At 43.2% G+C, this 10,836-nt stretch overlaps 1 protein-coding gene across 3 annotated transcripts in view; it reads left to right on the plus strand.

Annotated features, from left to right (window-relative positions):
• CFAP161 (cilia and flagella associated protein 161) overlaps positions 1-10,629 on the plus strand; it is a 32,947-nt gene extending 22,318 nt beyond the window's left edge. For 2 of the 3 annotated variants that reach the window (XM_081124741.1, XM_081124742.1), the window contains 6 exons: positions 3,156-3,245; positions 3,772-4,004; positions 4,962-5,046; positions 6,869-7,027; positions 8,254-8,327; positions 8,725-10,629. In XM_081124741.1, the coding sequence (XP_080980867.1) occupies positions 3,156-3,245; positions 3,772-4,004; positions 4,962-5,046; positions 6,869-7,027; positions 8,254-8,327; positions 8,725-8,920 (837 nt within the window). In that variant the 3' untranslated portion in view covers positions 8,921-10,629. Of the gene's footprint in view, positions 1-2,178; positions 2,304-3,155; positions 3,246-3,771; positions 4,005-4,961; positions 5,047-6,868; positions 7,028-8,253; positions 8,328-8,724 lie in introns of those variants that run through there. The other variant, XM_081124740.1, reaches the window with a different exon arrangement.
• The last annotated feature ends 207 nt before the right edge of the window (positions 10,630-10,836 follow it).

The following is a 10,836-nucleotide window of genomic DNA, read 5'->3' on the forward strand; positions in this document are numbered from 1 at the left end:
GAAGATTCGATGATAGTATCTCAGCAAATATAGAATACCAGTAAAGAAATGATTTTTAAAACAGGGAAATTCTGGAGTTGAAAAGTATTATAACCAAAAAAATTCACTAGATAGATGGAGTAGACTATTTGAGTTGGAAAAAGAAGAAATGAGCAAATTTGAAGATAAATCAATAGAAATATAATTTGAAGAACAGAGAAAGAAGGAAGGAAAATGAATACAGCCTTAGAGAAATGAGAACATTAGTAACTGCAATACATACATGCAATAGTAATCTCGGAGAGGAGAGATGGAAAGGAGCAGAATAAATAATGGCAAATCCCAAATTTGATTAAAATAAAACCATTAATCTACACATCCAGACAAGTCAACAGATTCCAAGTAGGATAAAAGCACAGAGACCGTAGTCAAAATGTTTAAAGACAGAGAACATCTTGGAAGCAGCAAGAGCCTGTACAAGACACTTAGTAGGTATACAAGGGAACTCCGGGAAGATTAAGAGTTGACTTCTCCTTAGAAATGTGGAAACCAGAAGACAGGAGGGTGGCATATTTAAAGCGTTGAAAGAAAAAACTGTAACCAGAAGTCTCATACCCAGTAAACTGGTCTTAGAAAATGAAGGTGAAATAAGCAGGTAAGTAAAAACCAAGAGAATGTGTTTCTAGCAGATCCGCTTTACAAGAAAAACCAGAGGAGCTTCTTCAGGTTGAAGGCAGGCAGTATCAGGCTGTAATTTGTATCCACACGAAAACACCAGCAAAGAAGATTATCATTCAATTACAAAAGAATGTCATTGCATATTATTTTCCTGATTGCATAAAACAATAGGCATGTAATTGTATTATTGGGCCCATAACACACAGAAATGTAATAAACTTGACACAATAGCACAAAAATTAGATGAGAGCAAAACTGTATTGGTGTAAAAAAGTATCAAATGACCAAGTCATTAGAAACGTATTAAACTATATGAGACCAAAGTTGTCTTATTGTATTCCTGATTTTACAGGGACTATGGAAACACTTAAAGAGAAAAAAACCCAGACTTTGGAGTGAGAAAATCTGGGTTGAGTCCTTGCTTTGAGTAATTTTTAGCAGTTTAAACTTGGACAAGCCACTAGCATCTTTGAGCCTCAGTTTCTTAATTTATCAAATGCAGTTAGTGGTATAGTGCCTGACCTATCTTCTTTGTCCCATTCATCCTTTTGAAGTATCCTAGAATGTGGTGCTGTATTGAGGGTACTGGTGAATTCACAGGTGTGTGAGAATGTTCCGGACTTGTATCCTACAGGCTCAGCTGCAAAGTCCCCCCTCCCTGAATCCCCAACTCTATATCTCCTGATCATGTTTCTCACAACCCCCAAGGCAGAACGGAATCTCTCTCAACCCCGTGGCCCTTCTTTAATTGTACTCATGCCACACTTCCTGAAGGATCTGCTTTCATGGGTTAGAAAGGTTCTGTTGTCTTTCATTTCTCTCCTGAGTAGACTAAAGGTGAAGTACTGCATGCATTTGATCAGTGCCAACCAAGCTCCAGGTAGTTCTACAGTAACTGTTCATCCCTCCTCCTCATAAAATGTTTTAACAAATGTTGGCTCCTGCGTATTCTGGTTTTATCAAGAGTTCTTACAAATCCTGGGTTTGTTCTTGTACTTGAAGAGTGGGGGAGGGAGGAAAAATACTGTGGAGTCCATAAAAATGCAGACCACCTCAGAAATATGTAAACAGAAATATGCTAACATGATGTATCTATTTCTTTTGAGGCGGTGAAGTTTTGATTAATTCCCTCTTCCCCCCTCCATCTATGCTGTTTTGGTTTCTACACTGAACCTGTATTATGCTATGATTAGGGTGAAATTGGTGCTGCTGCTGGTTATAAAAATGGGCTGCAAACAAGCTCTGCTTCCATTTAAAAGCTTCTCTGCTGCCTTAAGTAAGGGGTAGTCTCCCTTTGCAGCAAGTTTCATTTGGATTCTAAAAGAAAAAAAAGTTTTACATTTCTCCCTAGGGAGCGTTTAAGACAGTGAGGTCTGTAGGCTCCAGTTTTTCCTCTTGCCTGCTTTGCAATTAAACTCAAGGATCTATACGCGGTGGCAGGGGGCAGGCGCCTGCTGCAACCTGTGTGTCTCTCATTGGCTGGCAGGGTTCATGCCTTGGCCAATCGCAGGGGGCCGGGTCGTCAAGGTGATGGGCACGCTAACACAGCAGCAGCCCACTAGCAGCCTGGGAAGGTGATGGCAAAGAACTTGTATGGTCCTGGGGTCCGGATGGGCAACTGGAACGAGGATGTCTACCTGGAGGAGGTGAGGATGTGTTCTGGAGGCTCCCCCACTGCTCCCACCCCCAGGCCACCCTAAGTTCCCCTGGACTTTGAGCACCCCAAGGCTCCTTTCTCCCCTAGCACACCCCGAGTACCCTACAATCCCACTCCTCTCTGACCCTTCAGGAATCTCACCTGTGGTCCTGCTAACCAAGGTCTGTCCTTGGGTCCCTTGCCTTCTCAAACTCAGTCCTTTGACTCTCAAAACTCTCTCCCTTCCCTAGCCCCCCCACCCCCACCTGTGCCGCGGCCTCAGTGTAGAGCCCTTCTGAGTTCCTTTTCCTCTGTTTCCTAGACATTTACAGTCCCAGAGGCTGCGGTCCAGGTGAGGATGGTGAGGAGGCAGGCTTTAAACAAAAATACCCCCCCCATGCCCCACCCTGTCACACATATCCACCTGAGTGTCCCTGTTACTGACTGTCCATTCACTGCCTTGAATTCACCCAAGGTGGTCTTGACAAGGCCCTGGGCCATCTATGTGCCAGACTTGTTGGGAGGCGGGGACTTTCAGTGTCAGTCATCATACCACCAGGGGGACTTTAGTGGGAGACACATGGCCTCTAAGTGTTTCTCATGACTGTCACTGGCTGGAGTAATTATAGGTGATGTTTCCTTTTTGTGTCTTTGTCATTTTTCTAAACATTGTACAATGAAATAAAAATATTAAAATAACACTACAAAAACTTCCCCGTGATGCTCACATTTATTTCTTCTGTTCTCAAATTTTGCTTTTTCACTTGAGGTGCCTCTGACCTGAAAGCTCCCAGTGTCTGTGTTACTCAGAGCTGTTGCTGGCCCTCCCTTTGGATTTCATTCATTTTCTTTCCTTCACCAGGAGCTCATGAAAGACTTCTTAGAGAAGAGGGATAAGGGACAACTTCTCATACAGAGAAACAGAAGACTAAAACAGAATCTTCTGAGACCGGTAATTTTAAATTCAAACACCGTTTTCAAAATTCTATCAAACCAAGTGTGAGTATATGTTAAGCAAGTGAGAATTCCATAAATGAGTTGTTATTAGGAAAATAGCAGTTTTTCTCTTTAGATCTGAAAACCACAATGTTTAAAATTCCTTAGGATTTCAGAAACATAAGAGAACTTTGCTATTATGTTAACCTGCATTAAGAAATGACTACATTAATACAGGGATTAGTAAAATGCCCTTAGTTGGTGCTGAAGAAATTTTCAGTGAATGTTGAATAAATTAATAATGGACTCAACCCATGTGCTTTTTCATCAGTTTCATTGTACTTCATTTGAGTTATTGGGGGGCTTCAGTTTGGCACATTTGGAGCCGAGTTGGGGGCAGGGAAATGAAGGATAGGATTGGAGGCAACTTGAGTGAATCCCTTACTGAAATGCTCCTAGACTAAGAAGGGAAGGAGGTCCATCTGAGATGGCTGTTAAGGAATTGCATGGTTTAAATAGAAACACTCTTATTCCAATTGCAGATGCAGCTTTCCGTATCTGAGGATGGATACGTTCACATCGGCGACAGCGTGATGCTTGTGAATCCCGACTATCCTGAGATGGAAGCTGATCTGTTTCTCAGCGGGGACCTGAGCCTGTGTTTGACTCCAGATGAGATCAGAGCCCATCTGAGTGATGAATTTGAGGTGCCCTGTGGCCTGAGTGCAGCGCCAACCAAGATCCCAGTTGGCAGAAACACTTTTGTCATTTTGAGGTAAAGATATGTTAAATTTCATCGTAAATGTCTGTTTTCACTTGTAGCTTAAGGATGTCCTGGGATTGGAGCAGGACTGATTGGAGGCAGAGGTTCTATGAACATTCTTGCTTTATTACCTTGAGAATTATCATCAGGGGGCCTTTACCATTTCTTTACCTTAAACATCAGGATAATTTGTGTTCAATTCAAAATGCTTAGTTCAAAGGCATTGCATCCAGGGAATTAAATTCATATTCTGTCTAGAAGCAAAGTGGGTTTTCCTAATAACATCTCAGAGTGTTTGGAGCTCATTTGAGGACTTTCATTGTTTTTAATGTTGCCATGTTATTTTTACACCAGAAATATATCATTTAATGCAAAGTAGCATAACATGGGGATTTGCTATTTTAAAATTCATTGTCTACTATAAATATACTTGAGGAGATTTTGAAAATGAGCATTTAAACCCTTAGAGAACAGACACATAATTACAATTAAAAACATTGCTTTTACTTTGTTACTAAATTGTGATAGCCATGTTTATATTACAGGAATATAGCTTCTAAGTCTTTAATTTAGATTTATTTTGAATATGGATAATTTACATGAAGACAACTTCTGAATTTCCTAGAGGATTAAGAGGGAAAATAGTATTAAATGTCTACAAATGTGTTACCTTGGATCTCTCTAGAGACCTCACTGCACCTGACCCAGTTCCTTAGCATAGGATAGCATGACGTGCTCAGTCCACTCTCGACTGACCACATGGGGATGCTCTGTGTTCTGGCCACGTTGGAAGGCAGGGCGTAGGGTGCTGGTTGGATTTGAAGCTTTTGTTTAGTGATGTAATTTAGGTGTGGTTACATGAATATACATTATCAAGAAAATTATAAACAAAATTGCACACACGAAAAATAGAGCTGTAGAATGATTTTCACTCAGAGAAATTAAATTATAATCGTTGTTCACTGACAGTGCGGACAGAGAGACCATCGGCCAAGTCCTTAGGTACGGGCAAAACTTTTGCCTTGGGACCACAGGGGGATTTGAAGGCAGAATGGTGAGTCGTCATGTTGCATGTCTACTTGGGCCTGGTCATTTTCTTTCTGTGTGGGCAAGTGGTAACCTCCCGAGGTGGACAGAGAGCTCTGCAGGCATGCGCTCCATCTCTGCAGCTTTTCACAGGCAGTTTTGGGCCGCTTCTTTCCTTCTAACTTTGCAGATTTCAAAAATACACCCTTAAAATGGAGAAAACCTTGTTTTCAATGCAGCAGGCAAAAGTAAAAATTTATAGCACCTTTACCTGTAAGTTAAATGATTGGATTATATAATAATAATCTGATAGCTGTTTGATGGCACCAATGTTAGATCTGACAATTTGTTTTGACCTTTTATTGTCGAATTTCAAACTTCTGTCTGATATGAGATGCTTAACTTTGCGTAAATCAGCATAAGTCTTTGATCTTTACCTCCGCCTGGGGGGACTAGGAGGTGAAACAGAACCAGACAAATTTGGGTTTGAATTCAGCTGAGTTGCATACCTATGGGACAGGACTTAGGTAAAATTATTTAATCTTTTTGAGTCTCATTTATAAAATGGGGGTTGTTACACCTTACTACATGCTTAAGCTCTTCACATATGTGAACTCATTTATTCCTCCAAACAAGTCTATGACAGAGGCACTATTTTACCCGTTTTATTGCTGGGGAAGCTGAGGCACAAGGAGGTTAAGTTATTGTGCTCCAAGTCACTCAGCTACTGAGTGGCATAGCTGGGACCATAATGTTTTTTCAGTGAATCAGAGTCCATTATTGTGTAAAGTGGCATTATTATTGTTGTTGTTATCATCATTATTACTTTGTACCACTAAATCAGTTCTGGCAATTAACCTATGACACATTGTAAATGGTGAGCTGCTGCCTGATTCTAAATGTGAAATTAGAGGAACTACCAAATTGTTGAAAGAGGGGAGTGAATCAGTGTTGTCCTTGTTCTCTCTTCTCCACCCATATCTAGCTCATTGTCAACTCCCTCTGCTCTCCCTCCTTAACACACCTTGGCTCATCCTTCATTCCTGGTGCCAGTGCCTCCACCCTGGCCCCTGTAACTTGGTCCTGAGCTTCTCGGAGAGCATATGTTCTCATTTCTGCCTCCTCTAGCTCTGTGCGCCCTGCTGAACAGTCACACCTTACCAATGCTCATAGATGCTTCCCACAACCACACTCTATCATCTCTCCTGTGAGTCAGAAAACACTTGGGGACAGTAATTCAGTTGTACCTTCCCCATAGTGCCTCGTGGCACAGCTCTGCCTATGAAAATCTATCTAAATAGGCATAAATGACCTTCAGATTCAGGGTGAAGGTGGATCATAAAGAGCTAACAAGGAACCAACATTTCGGACTTTTCGGCAGGACAGGGTGGTTCTTGGCAAAGTCACAGGCAGCCAATGGTTGCCTAAATAAATTCCAAGTGTGGATATCAATTCCAGAGGGTCATAGGCCCCCCATAGACTCAGGAATGAATGAAGATGTTGGTTTTAAGAGCACTTCCCTTCTACAACGAGCTTCATGCAACATTATTTATTATAAATAAATACAGTTTCTTGTGTCCTAAAAAAGAGGAGGGGATTAGGGACAGAAATGAGAACTGAGAGGGAGATTGAGTCTAGTATCCCAAGGAAGGACCAGCAGGTAGAGGTGATACGGAACCCAAAGTGGTGTTTCTGAGGTGGAGGAAAAATTAATGTTCTCATACAATCATTAAGAACAGGGATTCTGAAAATCGCTTTTGAGCACACTTGCCGTCAGCCAATTGAATGCTTCCTATTTCCCAGATTTTCGAATAGTGTAACATAGTTCATCTGCTTGCTGTCCTTTCCAGTTATACTTATCAAGTGACCACAGGACCCTACTGAAGTCATCTAAGAGGTCCTGGCTCCAGGAGGTGTACCTGACAGATGAGGTCTCCTACCTGAACTGCTGGCAGGCTGCCTTCCCCAACCCTCAGCTTCGCCTCGAGTATGAAGGCTTCCCCGTCCAGGTGAGCACAGCACGGGGAAGGCAGATGCATGTCTGATGCTGTTAAGTGGAGGCATTTATTGCTGTCTGTGAAAGGGAGGCTTGTTGTGGTTTCAAGGCCTTATACACCTATGTTCTTCCTCTCTCTCTTTTTTTCTTCATTTGTATTTCAAGCTTGGAGGACACTATTTTGCCCTGTGGCAGCATCCTGCATCAGTGTTTCTCAACTCTGCACCTTAGAATCATCTACAGAGTTTTATAAAAATACTGAGGCCCAGGCCCTGCCCCTGAGAGGGGGCTGAGAACCCCTGACCTGAGATTGTAAGGATGCTGACACTGCTTCCTTCCAGGTCTCTGTTAAGTCCTCATTTCTGAAGAGACTGGGAAATATTAGGGAAGTATAGGAGACAGTGGGGCAGCCATACAGGTGAACACGATTGTCCCACAGGGCAGCATCTTTCTGTTCTCATTGCCGGGCGTTTTCTCAGGACCCTGGGCCCTGCAGGATGGGAGCCAGGGCGCGGTCCTGGTGGGAAGGCCAGGCTGGTCGGCACAGAGCTGTTTTGAGGGCCAGAGGCTTTGCTACTCATTCATAAGGCATCCAGAGTAAGGAGTTGTTAGAATAGAAGTCATTGGGAGAATGTGGAATTACAGAGGGTTAGCCAGCTAAGGTGGCTGTCCAGGAAGGGATCCCCAGTCACAGGTCACAGTAATCACCCAGACACAGTGTGCTTCTCCCCTGAGCTCTGCACTGGACCCAGGTCATGAGGTTCTGTCCTCCTGCATGTACGATATACTCATGGTCCATAATGACACGCATTTGACAAATTTCCCCTCTTCAGCTGGCCTTTGCCCAGCTTTGCTCTCTGTAGAATTGCCTTGCATTTTATGACCAAAACTGTCAGTAACTCTGTTTCCTCATGTAGAATGGGGGTGGTAATAATATCTGCCTTATGAGACTGTGATGATTAAATGGTTAGTCCATTTATAGTTTTGAATAAGGGGCAGGCACTCACTGCTTAACCTGCTGTTACATATATTATATTGTCAAAGATTGTCTCCAAGATCACCTTGAATGATTGATGTAATCAGTCGATTATGGTTTGCCTTCTAGGTTATTCGTGTGTGTGTGTGTGTGTATGTGTATCTGTTTTAAACAAATATATAGTACATTTACAAATTTTTGCTTTTAGGAAATTGTAGGCCTTAACTCATAATGCAAATAACGCCCTTTCTTTATCTTTAAAGGCAAATACCAAAATTCTCATCAATCACTGCCACACAAATCAGGGGCTAGTGGTCCACCGGCATCTTTTCTTAAGGTATTGTGTTGCAGGGTTCAGCAAACTGCTATGCTGTGGGTAGGGGCTGTGAATATTACCAAAGAAGCTCCAATTTAAAGTGTGACAAAAAAGTCCTTTGATTATGAAATATTGTCACATAGAACTTTGCTGGCGTGAAAGGTCCTATTAGAGCCCCTTCTGTTACACAAGTCCCTGTACCACGGGAGGATTTTAGCCATAATGGGGTCCCACCCCCCACAGCCTTGCCCAAATGGGGTGAAGCTTCCTGGCTTATAGGCTGTACTTTAGAGCCCCCTCCGCAAGGCTTTATATAGCATTCTGCCAAGTTAGGTGCTTTTGCAATAAAATGAATAGGTGCTAAGAGCTGTTTCGCTGTTTCTGCATTCCCACCAGTGTTCATTCTTTCCCACCCCAGGACCTATTTTGGAAAGGAAGCAGAGGTCGCTGCTCACACACACCTGGATTCGCACAGGGTGGAAAAGCCGAGGAACCACTGGATGTTGGTGACGGGGAGTCCCAGGAAGGACTCTCCCACCATGTTGGATGTGCCCAAACCACCCGTGGAGGACACCCGTGCCCTGGAGCAGGTGGCTGACCCAGGGGCCCAGTGACACACCAGGTGTGCCCTCATCCAATGTGGCTTTTCAAGAAACCAACAGTCTTGGTCATGTCTTGCACTGTTTTTAAGGTTCAGAGTTCTCTGAGCACTGTATTGAAATAAGGCTTTATGAAGATTATTGAATTAGTGGTGGGGGGGTCTAGGACACAAAAAAATTATTACTGGGAATAGTTCAGAAATGGTATTTGAAAGTGACAGGTGAATTCCTTTGTCGGTGACAAAATTCTGAAGAACTCAACTCCCTCTGTTTAGATCCTATGTAGCAGTGGCATCTACAATTGTGTGTTACCTTTTAAAGTTGTGTCTGTAATAAAGCTCTTGGCCTGTTCTGAGTTTTGGCCCCATACTTTCTCCCCACTTAGTACAGTGTACTGAGAAATCGCCAATATGTTTCTGTGAGCCGTGCCTTACCTTGGAGTTAACAATTTCCCCCTTGTATTTTTGCTTCTACCTCTGGCTTACGAGGGTCAGGATCTCAATCTGACCAATCACATTATTTTGTAATGATTTTTAACCTGCAGAATCTCTTTATCGCTGCCTATCTTTGAAACTGGCACATTAGCAGTGGCACCTATGTGCTCAGAAAGTTCCTGGCAAAATGTACATGTGTCCTCATGTATCTGTCCATCTGCTCCATTTTTGTGGAGGAACTATGGCGGGTAAAGTGTCCTAATGGGATGAAGAGACCCAGCCCCATAGGTAAAGGTGAGCTTTAAGGCTGGTTCACATGTAAATATACTGAGAGGCAGAAAGTAAGTCAGAGGTGATGCAAATGCATTTTAAACAGGCAACTTCAAGCCTGTGTGGACTGACCCTCTCCAGGGAAGCAGGTGTTAGCCATCAAGTGCTACAGGATTTAGGGCAGTGGTTCCCATCTTTGGCTGCAGAGATTCTTACTTACAGGCAGCCAGGGTTGAGAGCCTCAGCATTGGGAGGTGGAGGGGGAAGCAGTGGTCTCCAGTGTCAGGAAGGCTTTTCACAGTGGGCCCCACCCTGGCTTATAGAGTTAAGTGATTGGCTCAAGATCACACAGCTCTCACAGAGCAGCACTGGGCAGGACCAGTCAGACCTTGCAGACCTTCTTCCACACCACAGTTCCTAACCTTGCACTCTCTGGACTTTGTGAGTCCATTCACTGTTGGGCTGTCACGTGCTTTGAGATGTCTGCAGCATCTCTGCCATCTACCCACTAGGGGCAGCAGCACACCTCTACCATGACAACCAAAAATGTCTCTGGACTTGCTCAGTGTCCCCTGCCCCAGGCCCTCCAGATCTTTACTGTCCACAGAGGATGCTGCACTGGGTTTTTCCCCTTTCTATTTTTACTTTTTCTATAGAGTATAGACTTCATGGTCTCTAAGGTAGCTTCCAGGTATACTAATAATCTTTGTTTAGCATCTCATCTGGGCATTGGTTGGAACCTAGAGTTTTGTGCATATTGGCCCTAAAGGCTACAGTGTGGGCCTGTGCATCGTGCTGGGTGGGCACAGCCCAAGCAGTGGCCTCCAGGGTGGGGTACACAAGATGGCCCATTGAGATGTGAAAGGAAAAGCTTATAACTTCTATGTATGTCATTATTCCAACCTTTAAAATGCTTCAATGTGTGTTTTCTACTGTTCAAAATGTTAATTTTAGTGCACATAAGAGTTTAATAGGCATGAGTGGAATGAAATTTATAAATATGTTATATATAAGACACATATATAAGTGTCTGTGTGTGTGTAGCTAGTGCTCAAAACTTATTGGGAAGGGTGCACAATGACAAACTGGAGGCCCTTGTGTGCTGTGGGTGCTGGTGGTTATACAGAAAATGCCATGAAGTCGTTGTTGCATAGCTGTGTCCTGAGCCATAGACATGGACTCCCCAAGCCCTAAGGTTCACTTTTGCTCAACTGGACAAATGTTTAC

The sequence above is a fragment of the Miniopterus schreibersii genome (genome assembly GCF_964146895.1).
Source record: "Miniopterus schreibersii genome assembly, chromosome: 22".
In the NCBI taxonomy this organism is placed as follows: Eukaryota; Metazoa; Chordata; class Mammalia; order Chiroptera; family Miniopteridae; genus Miniopterus; species Miniopterus schreibersii.